The sequence below is a fragment of the Cyphomyrmex costatus genome, unplaced genomic scaffold (assembly GCF_001594065.2).
Source record: "Cyphomyrmex costatus isolate MS0001 unplaced genomic scaffold, Ccosl1.0 scaffold281, whole genome shotgun sequence".
NCBI lineage: Eukaryota > Metazoa > Arthropoda > Insecta > Hymenoptera > Formicidae > Cyphomyrmex > Cyphomyrmex costatus.
Genome location: NW_017276922.1, coordinates 182,526 through 201,071, shown reverse-complemented (window position 1 = coordinate 201,071; position 18,546 = coordinate 182,526). Strand labels below are relative to the sequence as shown.

General features: G+C 34.9%; 1 protein-coding gene across 1 annotated transcript; it reads right to left on the bottom strand.

Annotated features, from left to right (window-relative positions):
* Positions 1–7,622: 7,622 nt before the first annotated feature.
* On the bottom strand, positions 7,623–13,218 carry otd2 (homeotic protein ocelliless). The gene is made up of 6 exons (XM_018541310.1): positions 12,984–13,218; positions 12,041–12,192; positions 9,283–9,467; positions 8,842–8,959; positions 8,460–8,663; positions 7,623–7,724 (listed from the first exon to the last, which is right to left on the bottom strand). Exons 1-6 carry the CDS (start codon positions 13,216–13,218, stop codon positions 7,623–7,625), a joined length of 996 nt encoding a protein of 331 aa, XP_018396812.1.
* Positions 13,219–18,546: the final 5,328 nt, after the last annotated feature.

The window sequence follows — 18,546 nt, the reverse complement described above, 5'->3', positions numbered from 1 at the left end:
CCCTATCCGCCTTCGCGATATCTGACCGCTAACTTCAAATCAACGGATCCCGATTCTCTCTGAATCAATACCTTGCACCGTAAAATCTCCGACAATTGTAGGAGACCTGGACAGGGGTGAAGGAGTGGGGTTTCCCATACAGAACAGAAGCTTGCGGCAACATTAGGACTGGTATTTATAGTCGAGTCTCATATCCGAGAGATTATCTTAAATACAGTCTTAAAATGTCATAAGTCAATCAGAGGGCTGTATTAAGGGAATCCTAAAGTGAAGCCCGAATTTCGATCACTGTTTTACCGATAAAAGGCATCGACATATCTTTACAAACTACTACATCGATATCGCACACATCGCGTACAAATTTTCTAACTAATCTTTCACATATTAGGTATCTAAACCTATAACTCTAAGTACTCAACATTGTTTGTTCATGTAATTTCTAGTCCAAACAAAGAATGTTTTACACGTACGACGTATAATATCAAACTCGTATATAAAGTAAACATTGTTACGAGTCGACGTTGAAAATCGATAAGAAAACTGTGATTTTCTGTTTTTGGCATAAAGTCAATCCAAAAATTATATTTGTAATTCAAACCCCCCGGTTTGGATTACATTATCGTTTATACTTAAAAATTATGGAGAAGAATTTTTTAATCAGTAAAGGTAGTTAGAAATATACTTGTTTAAAAAAATTGGTAAAACAGATTCACTTTAGAATCCTTTTAATCCAGGAACACATAAAAAATGTAAAATAGTAAGACGTAAATATAGTAAGCGAATCGGTTATTTCTTAAGTCATATTGCCTTGTGCCCATGTCACATTATGCATTAGAAATTGAGGATCGCAAATTAAAGATTAGAATTTGATCAATCAGATAATTTTAATTTTTAATTTGTTTCGTTCTAAAATTGGCTGAATTCTATATAATCCTTAATTCGCAATCCTCAGTCTTCATCAATACAGTGACAAAAGTGTAACAAAAGCATAAGTCTATTGCCTGTTGTTTTTTTATGTGTTTCTAGCTTTAACATTTTAAAATATGAATTAGAATTAGCCAATCACAGTAAAAAATTATCGAAAATTTTCAGCTGATTGGTTAATACTTACGATACGTCTCACGGTTACGATTGCGAAAAATGTGTATGTTAGCCCCAGCCATGAAGGATTATTTATACTGGCTATAATCTGTTAACTTATGCCATAATCTGTAAGAACTGACCAATCACAGTCGAATGAGAAGAATAATCGGCTATGATTGGTCAATTCTTACAGATTACAGCCAATGTAAATAATGATAAATGATCCTTTACTTGAAATTAAAACGATCTATAAATACCGCTCTAGATTTGTTGCTCGCATTTTTGGCGCTTAGCATCTTCTCTCTCTCTCTCTCTCTCTCTCCCCCCCTTCTCTCTTTGGCTATGTTCATATAAAAAACCAATGAGTGAGCGCTCAGTGCATGATTCTTTAACATGATTAATTGATAACTCATATAATTAGATCCAAATAATTAATAGTAAAAATTAATGGCTGCGTTCAGCAATTTTACAACTGTTGTGAAATTTTATATGAGCGATTTATACATTTATAGATCCAGTAAGAATGTAAGAGCAATCCCAATCATATTAAAAACTTTCATAACAATAGAGCTACTTTCTCTGCTGAACGCAGCCATTCATGTTAAAGAATCACTGAGCGCTCATTGATCAGTTTTCTCTGTTGAATGCAACAATCGCTGCAACGTTTGTAATGTCGCTGGAATATTAGGCCTGTTCTTGTTGGTCGAACTTTTACACCAGTTCGTCCCTTTTTCTTTTCTCTTCTTCTAGAGAAGAAAAGGAAGAAAGGGGGAACTGTGATGCGCAAAAGTTCAGTCAAAAGGAGCAAACCTATTATTGCAGCACGATCTGTGCTGTATGAATCGTGACCGCTTCGAAAGATGCCTGTGAATTTTTTTTTCCTTTTTTTTTTTTTTATAAAGTCAAATCGCCGAGTCGGCCGAGGCGCGCGATTCAGACTCAATTAGCCATAATTACAACGTCGGCCGGTCAGAAAAAGGAAGAAAGGGAGAGAGACCGCGCGCGGAGCGGCGGCAACCGGTCGGAGCGGGCTGGGAATCGCGAGACGCGCGATCGGCGCGGGATCCCAAGGGGGTGGGCGGGGGAGGAGGGAGAGATGCGCCGTTACGGAAACTTCGATCGGCTCTCTTCCCTCCGCGTGATTCACCCCGACAGACTGGCAGGCAGGCCCGCGGCGAGCAGCGGGAAGGGAGGGTGTAGAGCCCCCGGTATATACGCTTATGCTACTCCGTTCGGTGCGGTACTTACACACGCAGGCGAGCAGAGCCAGTAGTGCCGCGATGCGCTGCATCCTCCTGGATCAACCGAGAATATAAAACGTGCACAATCGTTATTCGCGTGCGCGCGAAAGAACGGGACAGAGGAAGAGAAAAGCACCCCGTGCGGCCGTTGCGGCGTAAATTCACGTCGCGATCATTTTCACGGCTGGATCCTGCTGCGGTGACTCTACGATACGACGTGCGCGCGAGACGGGATCAAACGAGAAACGACCGGCGCGAAGAGACGCGCGATACTGCTGCAATAAACCCACGCCGGCGCGAAGCGACCCCTGGACCTGGATGCTCTCGGTTCACTTGGTCGGTCAACGTGATCGCTCGCGTCGCCACCAGAGGACGCAACCTGTCGGTTGTCTTGTTGTATAATCCCGGAGAGATAAATATAGATTATAAGTTCGTTGCTTTTTTTTTCCGCTTTTTGCACTCGGCATCTTTAAGGATTTATTTGTACATGCCGTAATCTGTTAATTTATACCGTAAGCTGTAAGAAATTGATTTAATCACCAAATGAGGAGAATGAAATCGATTTATTCTCTTGATCTCTTCGCGATTTAATTATTCTCATGGTCAATTTCTTCTAGCTTACGGTATATGCTAATAGCTTACAGCATGTTTGTGATGCAGCCTTTGCTTTTATATATATTTACCTTATTTCATAATTTTTAGGGACTTTATGCAAAATGCGAACAGATTTTATTTTACGTTCACACATTATTGCAATTTGTTTCATCTTCAAATACTTAAAAAAAATATTAATCGATTATAATTCGAGATTTACGTTAAATATTGCTGCAATTAGTTTATTGTATATTATTTTTCCAACTAATTCAGTATTTTAATGTTATTTTCAATATTGTGAAGAAAAAAAGGAAATATTCAGTACATTTTACAAACAAATTACAATAGATAGCTGTCATTTATTTAAACTAATTTAAATCAATCGTTTTTAACATTTGACTACTACATGAAGTTAGTGACATGTCGCTTTTAATATATAAATCTCAAGAATTTTCGTCACATTCGTCATTCATTGCGAATTATAATACTTTCGAAATATTTAAAATTATTTCAAATCGAATGTCCCGCGTACCGACCGGCCGCCATGACAGTTTCATCGGCGCGTCGGTTTGGAGTGCGAAGCGCGAATCGCTCCGCATTAATTTCGGCTTTCATCCGTTCGTAGGGCATAATTAGTGCGAAATTTCATCAGGAATGTTGGTTCAAGTGAGAGGCGATCGTCAAGGCATGTCAGTCATTGCGGATCTTCACGATCAACACCGCTTCATCAACGACGCCGCGTCATGGTTAAGTCCGGTAAAGTGAAGGTAAATACAGATTCCAATACATGCAGCGCGCGAAAATGATACTGAAGCTTTTTTGAAAAATTCTAACTTTGTCATGACATATACTATACTTATCATTAGATGTAACGTGCTACATACTTTATTAAAGTGATTATATTCCCCATAACAAAATTTTCATCACGTAAACGTGATATTAATGAAAACAATATAACGCGCGAGAATTCCTTCAAATATAAATTTTCTATAATTGAACTGTTTGTAGAATTCTTCACAATTTAATTTTCCACATTCATCATGCATCAATAGAAGTCATTAAAAACTGTAATTACGATATGTAACATTTTTTAATTGCAATTTTGCCCTTTTCTCTCTAATTAATAATAACGTTTATAGAAATGAATGATTTATACTTGAAAGATTTTTTTTTATTCTTAAAGATTTAAGAAAAAAAATTAACTAAAAATATTCTATTCCTAACAAAAACTTTATCGTTTAATTGGTTGAAAATTCACCGACGAGCTACATTACGTAGTTTTATCCGTTTTTGTCGCGAAAGTTCGTTTGGCTGTCCACTAACGCCCTCTCAGCGAATTGTGACGAATATAAGAAGCGATTAGTCGAAACAAAGCAGATGATAACGAGAAAAAAACAGTTACCTACCTCTACGAAATCAATATAAATGAAAGATCATAATTTTTATAATATATTACGTCCTACCTTACACAATTGTATTATTGAACTTTATATATGATCTCTGAATATATTTTAATTTGTCAGAAATATGATTACACGACAAATTGAGAGAAAAGAATTAATTATGGCATATTTTGTATTTGTCGAGGTATTTGCTCTTTAATAATCTTTAACATAAATTTATCTTTTTAAGAAAAAAATAATATTTTTACATGACAACATGTCGACATCACAATTATAATTTTATTGATTTTGTAAAAATAAAAAATATTAGATGTCATTTAAAAAGTTAGAATTGAATTTTTAGATGACTTTTTACACACACACACACACAATATATTATATTTCTTCATGTATTTAATTAATTTTTATTATTATAAATATTAATAATTTTCTAGGTTTCAAAAAAGGAAAAATTGTTGCGAAATAGTTACAGATACGAAATAAAAACTTAAAAATTTTACAAATTTTAAATATATGATATGAAATGTGATATTATGTAACAATACGCATGTAAACATATAAATATAAATTAATATAAATTAATATAAATGCAAAATTTTTAGAAATATATGTTTTAGACATTGATGTGCAATTTTATATAAATATGAAACTTCTAACACAAAAATATCTAAAAATCTTAGAGTTTGAATCTCAGGACATAAATGTGAAAACAATAAGTGCAATAGTTTTAAAAAATAATAATTCTTTATGAAAACAAACCCCCCCCCTGACTCACATTACATATAAATGCAAATATATGTAAATTGCATTACCTGTAGATATAATATATCTGTAATATAAAACAAAACTATTTTTTGCAATAAAAACAGGATATAGTCTCATTATGATAAAAAGATTAATATACATAACAAGTTTAGTATTTAAAAGAGAGTAGAAAGAAATTCTGTTAAAGATAATAAAATTTAATGAATAATAAAGAAAGATAATAAAATTTTTAAATAGAAAGTTGTAGATGGAAAAAAAGTAAGAACATACAATTCAAATTTGTTATATTATCTTCATACATCTTGAGACATGTACGTCGTTGTTTTCTGTGTCGATCATTTTATAAGTATTGGTAATATTTATAATAACAATCTAAACAGTCACATACTTATATTTCTATAGATTTTAAACCAGTTTTTTTACTTTATACATATGGATCTTAATTTTTTCTATCCTATAATCAATCATCACACATCTGTAGAGAACAATCGGCATTCAATTTAGTTTTTTTTATAAAACTCCTCGTTGAAGATTTCTTTTTCCAAAATATTGACAATGTTGATTGATAATAAAAGTTTTACCAAAAGTGATACGTAAACTGTTTGATTGAATTTAAAATACTTTTTGCACGTGGATAATAAATAGATTTATATATTTAGAATTCATAAAAATTTAATCGATTGATCCAAAAATTTATGTATATATAAAGTATGACAAAAATTGCCTGTAATTACTGAATACTGCGTGTTAAAAAAAAAATGACTATAATAAAGAATGATATATTTTCAATATTAATTTGATAAAAACTACGTATTACAATATTTGGTTGTTCAAAGGTAACAAACAGAAAATATGAGGTGAGATTCGTGATGCAAAGCTAAGTAAATTCTCGCACGTAAAGAATACAAGCATGTAGAATAAGATTCTTTTTAACAAGAGTTTTTACAAAAACATTTGTTTTGAAAATTAGAGAATTAATTATGAGTATCACTTTAAGTGTTTTTTTTTTTATATTCTTGCTCTTTTTTGTATACAAAGATAATATCATATGAGAGACAATCCAATGCGAATTTTCTGACAACGGGACGGTATATATGCCATTTATTAAATTTATAAAAGATAAAATATTTTATTTTGCATGTGAAATGAGTCTATAAAAAGAAAACGATCAACAACTTCGATGTCATAACGAGTTCATTTCGATATATTCAGGTAGTGTATTTCTACACGAAAGAATGATACATATGTACATAGAGAGACTTGCACTATATATATATATACGTTTTTATATATAATTTATGTACATAGTACGTACGTTTGTGTACCTATACATAACGCATATACTTCTTTTTGAAAATTTTTTTATATCGAGAACTAAATCATTTGAACATATTCTACTATCTTTTTAACGTATGTGAATCTAAGTTAATTTCCTTGAATTTTTCGCAAAAGTATTTATATTATGTACACAATATATAGTTTATTTGTCCCGGAGATCACAAGAAACGATTATAGTACACCATTAAAAAGTCGTTATTTGCGATAATAGCAGATTTACTTGAACTATTAAAATCATTGCCTAAATAATTCATTATCATTATAAAATCGGACGTGCTAGATAAAATAATAAATTTATTGCAAAGAAAGAAAATAATTATATTATATTTGTTCTTTATGGCGACTTTATTTAATGTGTTAATTTCTCAATTGTTACTTTTATATTACTTTATTAACGTGACTAGTTAATATTAATTAATTTTGCACTATCAAAACATTTTGAAACAACTTTCAAAATACGAAATATTATTTTAAAATATCGTTTCCGCCAATTTGATATCGTTATATTTTTGTAATGTTAAATAATCATACAATTTCATATAATTTGTCATAAATTTCGAGATGTAAATAAGACAGATTGTATGGTAGAAGTACCTCTCATACATCACAACACATTTCACAAAGCTCTCTCGCATAGTTCAAAATATTAAAAAATATTATATAATCGCATTATGTGTCGACAACGGAAAGACAATTACACAGGATGTCCTATTTAATTTTTATCATCTGAATTCTGAAATATTTAAAAAAAAAAGTGCATCAAAATTAATGTAAAGCAAATCGAATAAAAGTTAATTGTATAAACAAAAGTAATAAAAATGAATAATATAAAAGAAATATTGTTTAGTACAATAACTTTGTTATAGATAAAGGTGTTTATGATACATATAAAGGTTATCTTTATTTTTTAAATAGAAATTTTTTTTATATAGAACATCCTGTGTGTATTTATAAATTATGCTGTATCAATGAATGCAGAAAGATACGTATGGCACTCTCGATCGACCTGTACATTCCACAGCATCCGAATGCTGGTCGAGTTATTAAAGATATGTTTAGTCTGTATCGACATTCGTCAGAAGTAGAACTTCCTTAGTTTTTCCTCAGGCATGACGTTACAATAAACTTCGATTCGATCCATATAACATCATGTTGTCGATGATATGTACCCAACCTTCATTCTTCGATGCTTGTAGGTTCACTTACGATCACCCCATCCGGCGCTATTGTAAAACCACGATGAAGTGCCTTCATCTCTTGTTTTGCTCCATGAATTGTCAAGGCCGCTACCTCCGTTATCCTAATTTATCAATCCGATATTAGTCCTTTTGCTCATTATTATTGATTTCTATACCGAAGAATCAAATATTTTTCACTCTGCACATACTTTAATGACATCATTTTTTATATATTATTATATAGAAAGAACGATTTTGCTGAAGTATCTAAAAATTTAGATAGATGCAGATCTGAAAATTTTGTTAGACCATTAAAATAATTCTGTAAGTAAAGCATGATGAGTTGCAAAAAGTTTTGGTATTCTAGCAACTAACTTGTAAGTATTCTACATTTAGCTAGAGATTAATTTTTTTGTTTAGATCAGCCTCATGTATTGCCATTTATTGCGCACAATATTGTTATTTATACTTACTTTGCAAGCAACGACTTCGTAACTTGCATGTTTCGACAGTAACAAATAAGCAACAAATTCCTACGTTATTGTTACGTCGATTGGCTTTATTCTATGTATATTGTTCCGCTAACTTAATCTTCCTTTAGCGGAACATTTAAAAAAAAAAAAAAAACTAATAGAGCAATACATTTTTTCTTTGGCAACTTGTTAGCAACAAATTAAAAAGTTAGTTAAAATCGGTTCTGCTCACTTGTTCCGCTAAGACGTGATAACAATACTAGCAATATGATATCAATAGAGGTGGTTGACCTCTCAGTTTAGATACTTCAGTAAAAACGTTCTTTCTGTGTATATATTTATGTAAAAGGAAAAAAAAATAGAAAATTATATTATAATACCTACCACATTTAACTGATGCGAGGCGGGCGAAAGGTAATCCATATTGGTATAATAGGACGAATAATTTTGATAGCACTGCTGCTGGGAGGGGGTTGTCGTCCACGTTAACCTTTGATGGTCTCCCGGAAATGCTCCACCGCTCTCCGTTACTGCCGGACTCCAAATGCTACTGCTACCACCACCGCTGCTATACACTGTGCCACCTAACTGTTGAAAAATAAAATTTCAAGAGCATACAATCGATAAGAAAAATTTCGAACAAAAAAATGCTCTTTAAAACAATTTTTCGCGAAAAGCGTAAAATAATAATTATAAATCGACCTATTATATTCGAGTACACATTATATGTGGTGAAAGCAAGTACTGCTATAATCCATCCACTTACGCTCGGTGGAGTCGTGCTGGCTGCTAATAGCAAACTAGCATTTCCCGCAGGCTTATACTGCGGCGAGTCCCTTAAAAGCGCGGGCGAACTTGCCGCTGAGCCACCCGTGCCTCCGCTCCTAAATACAAGAATACAGTTATAACGAACATATGTATGTATAAACACGTAGCTTTCTACGTTTATACATAGGCGATCGATCGCGCCGTAATTAGCATTTTCGACTTTACGCACTCGAAATACGAATGTAAGGAAGCGTATCTCGCGCAATATGTACCTCGATAATATCTGTCGCGTGTAGCCGCAATTAGAATACTAATTATCGAGCTAATTAAGTTGCCGATTATCTCGCACACTGACACGTTCCCGTCTGAGATAAAAGTCGTTAGCGCGATCATGGACATACGCGAAAGATAAGCGCTCATTAAGATAAGTGATATTTACAAGGGCGTAGTAGCAGGTACCGCGGCGGCGGGTGTGGGCGGGGTGGTAATTGAAGGACTTTTTCCAGGGGGTGGATTACTAGCCGGGCTCCCCGAGGGCTTTTTCGATCTCGGCGCTTTATCTTGCTGTTGCTGTTGCTGCTTCTGCTGTTGTCGGCATTTAGCTCTCCGATTTTTGAACCACACCTGTAAACATATATATACGTGAAATTACTCGCGATATTACGTGATTACATAATCAGACGCCCCTACAGTGGCTGCATCGCCATTAAAAAAGAAATAACAGTCGCGCGCATCTGTCGCGAAATGAATCAAGCGATATATTTTCACGTTTCAGTGATGCGTAACGCAAATGTGATTCAGAACGAATCCGGAGAGCCGCGGAGAGCTCTTGCAAAGCTGGCGTAATAGCCAATTATAAGGGAATGCCGGGCTGGCACGACTATCAATTACCAATCAAGCTGACTGCAGCAGCGCGAACGAAAACGCACATGCATATCGGACACGCTCGCTACCAGGCTGCCGTTAATGCAACAGAATTACGAAAACCGATCGGAGTATAGATCGTCCCACACACCGAGCAACTTCTCTGAATAGAATAAGCCGATTTTGCGTACCAACGGGCTCGCTCCGGTTTGCGTTCAAAATGTCCACTGGTTTTGCGCGAACACCTTGTAATGAAGCTGCTAATTATACTTATGCAGAGTGAAAAACATTCTTCTGTCTGCGTCAGATATTTTGACAATGCTTGACTATTTTACTGACAAATGTTACAATATTTGTTCCTTATCAATAAAAGATTATTCTTTAAATTAAGATTAGGAAATGTAATTTGCAAATTTAATTTAATCGTTATATATAGTACGTGAAATGGTGCAATGCTTCTTGTTTGCCCTTAGAAATAATACATTAGGATACGGGGGTGTAGGGAGGAACGAGGCGAATGGAGGAGGTAGAGGGAGAAACGCGACAGGAGGAGAGAGTGGAACCTGGAGAAGCCTCGCGCGATCGATGTTAGAAGCGGAGAGGTGAGCTTGGGTTTCTACGGATTTTCTGGGGGACGATACTAACAGCTCGCGTTCTTCCGTCGAAGAAGTCCGGCGTATGTATTGCTATAACATGAATTCTTTACTTTCAATAGAATGTTGCAAAAGTATTTTATCACGACTGGATTGCGCTTTCTACAATATGTACATGCTGGTATTGAGAAATATTTACAAGATATTGACTTTTGTGACATGATAATAGCTACACATTTGCAAGAAATAAATTTTCCTTTATTTTAGGAAGAGGTTATAAATAATAAGCTCGGTATAATATTTAATTCGATTTATCCATTTTCTTTTTGATACAGTGTATTTTCAATTCATACGTCTTAATTTAAATAAATCATTAATCTTTTGATTGATGAATATATTAAAAACATTAGCAGAAAGACTCATTTATTTTTAAATACAATGTTCTTTTAAGAAATTAATTTTCAAACATACAATCGCGCGTGAAAAAAGTAACATTATCGTATTGATCGTGGTGGAAACCAACTTTAGCGAAGCTACAAAAGAACGAAACCGTTTCGAGAAGTCATACTGGGGTCCGAAAACGTCGATGAGTAGAACAGTCGCTGGTTTTGCAGTCGTCGGGCGAACGTGCGGAAGACTATGGCCCATGTTAGGCCCATTCATCCCGTTTACACGGCCATAGCCAGGTGTGTTGGATGGCGATTGCGGATGCAATGCGTCCTTTCCGGCCATGATGAGGGTGGAATATGCGCGAGCACGTTTTCGGACCCCGTGGACATCGAACTCGACACAAGTAAACGACACAACGTCAGCCAAGCAATGCCAAAATGTTGATTCCAGAAATGTCATCCTTCATGTAGGTTTTCGCAGTATTGTTACATCAAAAAATTCTTTCGACTTTCTGCTATTGAGCAAGAATATCAATGGGGGAAGCATCGTTTACGATTTTATATGGCCAGAATGAATAAATTTTATTGCTTTTTGGATCATCAAAGAGAGCCCGAAATGTTCGGTGCTTTTATACTTTTTTTATTTTTATACCTTTTACGCTTGCCATAAATAATTGTAAATATAGTTGCAGTTACACTTTGATTACATAATTTGATTGCAATTTTTATTACACTTTCTTTTAATGTTATGATTATATGTAATTATGCCGAATAATGTCATGAGTCTGTATTAAACAGAACTTCATATATAAATTAAATAATTTTTATTACACTTTCTTTTAATGTTATGATTATATGTAATTATGCCGAATAATGTCATGAGTCTGTATTAAACAGAACTTCGTATATAAATTAAATCCTATCCAAGTTTGTTTTTTACTATAATTAATACAATACTAAGGTGTTTGTCCGAAGAATATGTGAACATTTGTAAGGCGAACGATCAAGTTAACTTCAGCGAACGACATGTGAGAAAAAATCAATGTCGCCCACGCTGTCTGCGTACCGATAGTGCCAACCCCTCGGTAATCAGATTCTCGCACTTTTCGTGGAGAGATACGTCGAATTTTTCTACTGCAATACGGGAATGTTCACAAACATAATTTTTACGCGCTTAAAATTCCGTATAGTACTATTTCTTGAGTAATTTAAACATTACGTATAAAATTATATCGAATTTTATCATATAGTTTTTTACATATTTTATACAAGTACGACAGTTAATATATAATTTTTATAAAAACATACTTTTGTAAAAAGAATTATCTAGATTGGTGTCTCAACGACTTACCTGTACTCTCGATTCTGGTAAATTAATTTTCATAGCGACTTCCTCGCGCATAAAAATATCAGGATATTTTGTTCTCGAAAAAAGTCCCTCTAATACATCCAACTGTGATCGTGTGAATGTCGTCCTTTCCCGCCGTTGCTTTCTTGGATTGCCTTTAATACAGAATTTTTAATGTAATCTAATATCATTTTATCTCGATTTGTGTTTTTTATAATTTTTCTCTTAGGTATTTATAAACGACCATTAAAATTGATATTCAATTAATGTGTGATGATTTATTTTTAAAAGGCTTCAAAAGAAATTAAGAAAAATTGCTTTACTTCGAAAATAATTGATATTTGCAAAAAAAACTTCCGTTTTTTAATTCTTTAATTTACAATTACATTATTTCAATTGACATGATACTAACGATAATAAATTGATAAATTTTACTACATTATCTGTACGTTATAGCGTACAGGTCAACTACATTTAATAACTAATCGATAATGATTAATAAAATAAATAGAATAAATGAACCGTTATTAATAACTAAATTAATAGCAGTAATAATATTTTCACGAGTTGGAAGCAACTTCAGTACATAATGCAAAAGCTTTTACATTAACACGATTAATGAATAATTTCGTATTGTATCATTATTAGCATTTCTGCGCTTTACCAATGTGCTTTCTTCACAATTACAGTATAAAATTATAATTCATAATAATAATTTTTTTACAGTTTTGTAAAATTTATTTTTAGAATTTTTATAATTTAAAAAATTATATATAGTTATGTAACTTTATACTCTATTATTTCACATTTTGTTTATGTTGGTAAATATCAATAAAACTTACATAGGTATACAAAATATGTAACTCAAAGATAAAAAGCTACTCCCGACTCGGTTCAGTTAAAACTAATAAAAAATATGATAGGCACTCACAGTAGACCGACTCACCGGCGGGTGTACAACCGGGATAACCAATAGTGGAGTGTAACGCATCGATCGGCATGCTGAGACCCATGTAGGGCGCTGTCTTGAGAGCGCCATAGGGCCCCGCGGCGGATGCACCGAACGCTGCGGGCCCAAAGAGTTCGGAGGCCGAGGTGGTGGAGGCGGCGAGGCCCCCGAGATCGGCGGCACCGGCGCCCCCGCTGCAGCCGGAAGTACCTCCAAGGCTGTTCGGCCACATCACCACCCCCTCGGCCCCCAGCACGACCACCCTCCCGCCGCGGTCTCCCTAAAGAGACGTCCTCGACGTCCAAGTTATACGTTCTGTCTGAAAAACGATAGAGACGAAAGTGAAATTACATAAGAATTGCTCAAATCAACAATAACATAATCTATCTTATTGAAAAATATATTACTTCATACAAATGATATATTTTTGCTTTATTTAAGAATAATTGACTACGCGAAAGGAATAATTCTGATGAAGTATTTAAAAATTTAGCTGAATTATTTTCAGATCTGTTTAGATAAACTTTAGATACTTTAACAAATTTTTCTGTGTAACATAAGAATGCAAAATAAGCAAAAATTATTATAAAATATCGAATCATCAAGTATAAATCGTCTTTCTATTAGAAAATTGTTAACATCGTTTGTTCTTTATTAAATATAAAAGACTATAAAAGACAAACGAACAAAAATTCATTTCTCTCTTTTTGTATTTTTCTTACTAATAATTTTACCTATTTTCTTTTACAGAAAAGTAAACAAGGACCGACTCTGAACATCATGCGCTTCGCACTTTTCCAAAACTTGAAATTCTTCCGTCAGTTATCAGGTAGACTGTCTCGCGTCATCAAAGAGAAAATAGTAGACGCTTTAAACAAACACAAGCCGATTGTGTTGTTCAGCATGGAAATAAGAATGACGCGGTTGGCAGCTGCGTGCGGGGATAATCCAACGAAGGTGCAACAGGACTCCGTGGTATTCTCAGGGGAGCCGCAGCTCGCAACCTAATTCCGAAAATGCATCGTCGGTCCGAAAACCGAGAACAGCGAACAAGAACATCGAAAGGCTCGACCCTGAATACGTGCAACACGCTCGCATCCTTTCCGTTGCGCTCTTAGCCTCTGACTTAAGTCGCGTTTTATCCTCTCCGATTACAAAGTCAGGAACGACTATCGCTCCCCTTTCCTGCACCATCATGAACGATCCAGCTTCTCCGGTGGTGGCGACTTGTTAATTTGTTTGCCGCCACGTTTATTACGTCTGTACACATCTGCGATATGCCGAACGACGATGGAACACATATTGTTTCCTGTCTCCCGGACGTCGTCGTCCACATGTTTCGGATTAAGGGAATACTAATCGGTAAGTAATTAATGCACAGTGAGAAACAATCGAATGACGACAGCGTATAAGCGTCACAATGCGAGTATTTGAATACAAAATGCGGGACATCTTTGAGATATTAGCTAGCAAGCTTTAAAATATTCTTTGTCACGTATTACATGGAAAAAACAAACGCTGAAATATTAAAAAATTTAGCTGGATACAGATCTGAGAATAATTTTGTTAGACTATCAAAACGATTATATAAAAATTTCAAGCATTTTTGCAACCAGTTAAAGTGCCTCGCAGAATTATTTTGATTCAACCAAATTATTTTCAGATCAATATCAAGCTAAACTTTTAGATACTTGAACAAAACCGTTTTTTGGTGTACAGTATCATAATGGCAATTGTTATTATCCGTTTACAGCGATTTAGTTAAAAAGACAATCTTGGCACAGAATGTCTAAATTCTAAACAGAATCGTAAGGCTCGTAATATATTCGCGTAAGACTTGTAAGAACTTATAAGAGCTTATAACTTTATACAATAACTTTACAGACAGCTTCTTGCTAGCTATAAGATTTACGAGCAATCGTAGATATTTACTAATAATCGTACGCTTTACGATATATATATAAAATTACAATACTAGTCATAAATTCTTACAAGTTTTATGAGAACAAGTTATGAGTCTTACGATTCTGCTTAGAATTGACCCATAAATATAAATTAATATAAAATAACAGATACTCTATATACAACATATAAACTCAGACTCACGATAATGTGAAAAATAATTAAGAAAACGGCAAATCACACACCTTTATTAGTGCAAGAAATGTTAGACGCAGAAATAAATTTCATAAATTTAGTCACATACGTATAATTTAGGGCCGAAACGTTATAATATTACATGTATATGATTAAATTTCTTAATATTAATTTCTGTGCTCTAACAATAGCATGTGACCCGTATTTACGAATATAAATTAAATATAATTATATATTTTTCTCGGAGCAGTGAATTTTATACTATATACAATGGCGTAATTCATGAGTTTAAATTAAATCCAGACGAATTGAAGTTGAGACTTTTAATACCGTAGTTACGGATCTCTTTACGCGGAAAGATTTTTACTTGCGAAGACTTGACTTTAACCGATATAAATCTGACTGATTCGAAATGTGTGCTTCCGAAATTAAATCTTAGATCAGATCGTTTTTAATAATATATTGTTTCGTTTCCTCTCTTAACCGCTCTATATTGAAATCAGCTTTCACTAAATAGAAACTGCGGCATATGTACAAAAGACCTCTTCAGAGTGCTAATAAAGCCGTTGTAGCGTGAGTCTTTTAGCGCAAATATAGAAGAAACATCCACGTTCGCTCTCGTACCCCGTAGCGTATATGTACATTACATCCTGTTGCGTCCGCAGTTGAAATTTGTGCCCGACTACTATTGAAATTTGTTCTGCTGCAATTTAACTACCGGACGCGTAATACGTATGATAAGTGGCTTTATATGACATATCTATCAGCTCGGCACACTCTGATCTACTAAATATAATCACGGTTTCTCGTAAACACAAATGCTACGAGAGTTGACGTAGTCAAAGAAATTTTAATCTTTCAAATTAGAACGTAATCATTAGAAAATTTAAATTATTTACTCTGTGCAATTAGATATAATTCATACAGCAATTTAAACTCTGAAAGGGATGAAGTTTTTTTATATCGATAAAATATAACGTTTCTTTTTCCTCGTAGGGAGTATATTATAGAGCGACTTTATAGACATTATATTACACGATGAAATTACGAATACTTAATATCGTAGACGTAAAAGGTGAGCTTGTGCCCCGTATTGCATTTCTAATATTACGTCTCATTACGCTCGCGTGCAAATTTCTTCCGATCTCCCCGGGAATAAAGTTGCTCGTTGAAAAAGAATCCATAGAGTATACACTACGCCATGACGCCGCCTCTCGTCCTGGTTATATTAAAATTTTGCTCGCTATGAAAGGAAGGGCGAAAGATGAAGAAAGGCGGAGTATTCTCCCGAGTCCTTCTGAAATCAGTCAAGCGCGAATCTCCACTTTTGTGCACTTATGTGCCTCGCGCCGACCACAAAGCACTTGTTACATGCCACCCAGCATGGGCGAAAAACGTCGAAAACAACTGTCACTTTCAAAAAATGTTCAACAACACTGGGCACCCTTATGCATTGTCATGCACGGCGTTAACTTTCTCGCTTTCATCCATTTTTTCTTTTCAGTTCTTATAACGAAATATAGATTCTTACAGTTTTTTCTTAACGATATTGCTGATTCGTAGTAAATTACCATTACACAAAATCACGCAATATCATTACTAAATTTCCACATTTTTGAGCACTTAGCTAATAAAACTTTTTCATTTTAAAATTCTAATGATCGCGTCAAAGGTTGAAAAAAAAAACTACCAATGTGGACTGTCGGCAAAGCGACAGATTTATTTGCACTTTCGTCATATTAAAATCGCGTCACGAGAGAAAAATGAAGACAGAAATAGAAAGTGAAGGAGAGAGCGAGAACGAGCACTCGACGGTCCTCTTATCGCAGTAGCCAGAAGTCTCTTTATCTTTGTGCACTTTGGTGCACGGAACAATGCACTTGTTACAGACCGCTAAGTGTGGGCAAAATGCCCATTCGATTGGCCCTCGAGGGCACTCGAGTAGTCTACGACCCTACGAAGAGCCCGAGAGAAATGGTCGAACTAGAAAAAGATAGCTAGGGTGCCTTTTACACCCGCGCGTACTTTTCCGACCCTTCCTTCCGAAAATCGATCTCCCGTTGCAACGAGTTACCTCCTACCTCGGCCCTTCGACAGTTTCGCCCTAGTGCAAACACTTTGCGTTACCAATCGACAGATATATACCGGCATGCCGTCCCTAATGACTGTTAAATCCCCATTATTACGTCCCTGCATGTGTTCTGCACGGGAGAGAGAGAGAGAGAGAGACAGACAGCCAGAGGTTTACTCTCTCGTTGTTAAAGAATACGATTTGCGGATACGTCCGGCAGATCGTATCTGTGCGGATCAGTTAAGCCAAACAAGGCGCACGTGCTCGAATATGCGTTTTGCTGTTGCATCTTAAATCCGCAGGAAATTCCTACACAAAAAAAAGTGTTACTCTCGTCACAATCGGACATAAATGATAATTTTCATCCATCAATATATTTAATTGTGATAACTGTACGTTAGTGGTCATATCTTAATAGTTATATCATTTTATGGTCATCACAATCGCGCTATTTCCGTGTACAGAATATAACCTGATAACTATTTTAAACTTTTTCGATCGTATCACGATATTATTTGTAGACGAGTCGAATTTTTTAAACGAGTAAGTGTTTCAAACTTCGTAAGTTTCACCGAAACTATAGCTAAATATTTTTCAGTAGTTCTCTCAGTTCTCGGTCCCGCGTAGTAATAATTTGGGAAAATCATAACGCAAAGAGGAACTTGCGCAGATATTGTCTCGCTGCGGTCGCAAGAAGACACACATCAGAAACAAGTCGCATCCGGATTCATCGCGGGGGATGGAACGTCGTTTCTGCATTAGGTAGCGTGGTTTGTGGCTTCGGTACATCCGACGGTACACGAAGAACGACACACTGTCGTAGCTATCCTAGAAAGTTAAGTCGCGGCCGCATTGTTTCCAGGAGTATTTGCACACAACCGCATTGTTTCTGAAGAGCCCGTTCCGCGTATAGTTCCACAATGAACGTACGTACGTTGTGTGAAGTACAGCCGTGCGCGAGTCTCGCGAGGAAAGCCAGAAGGTACTTGTGAAACGAGCGAGGCATTAACTGATTTCATGGACGATTTTTCGAGATTACATCCATACTCGAAAACTTCGGCGTAAATGCGCGTACGTGCTCTTGTGAAAAGTTTGCAATAATCTTCATACGTTAAGTACTTTTCCATTCTAATAAGGTTAATGGCCAAAAACGAGCCATTAACCTTATTAGAAAAGTATTATAAATCAGTTTAGTCTTTAGAAAATTAAATAGAATTAATGACAAAATGTTTTAACGCTACTGATAAGTCTTTTTTTTTTAATCAATTTAAAGATAAATTTTCCAATTAATAAATACTTATTGCCAATACATTAGATAAGCTTACAAAGATGATATAAATATATGAATATGAAATACAAAAAGAACGAGAGATCAAGTCAAAAGTTAGACAC

Excerpts from the sequence above, each read along its gene's own strand:
- otd2 (XM_018541310.1), bottom strand. The coding sequence starts at position 13,218 with ATGTGGCCGAACAGCCTTGGAGGTACTTCCGGCTGCAGCGGGGGCGCC. Across the intron at positions 12,193-12,983 it reads TCCCGGTTGTACACCCGCCG|GCAATCCAAGAAAGCAACGG; the intron begins GTGAGTCGGTCT and ends TCTGTATTAAAG. Across the intron at positions 8,664-8,841 it reads CCAGCACGACTCCACCGAGC|TTAGGTGGCACAGTGTATAG; the intron begins GTAAGTGGATGG and ends ATTTTTCAACAG.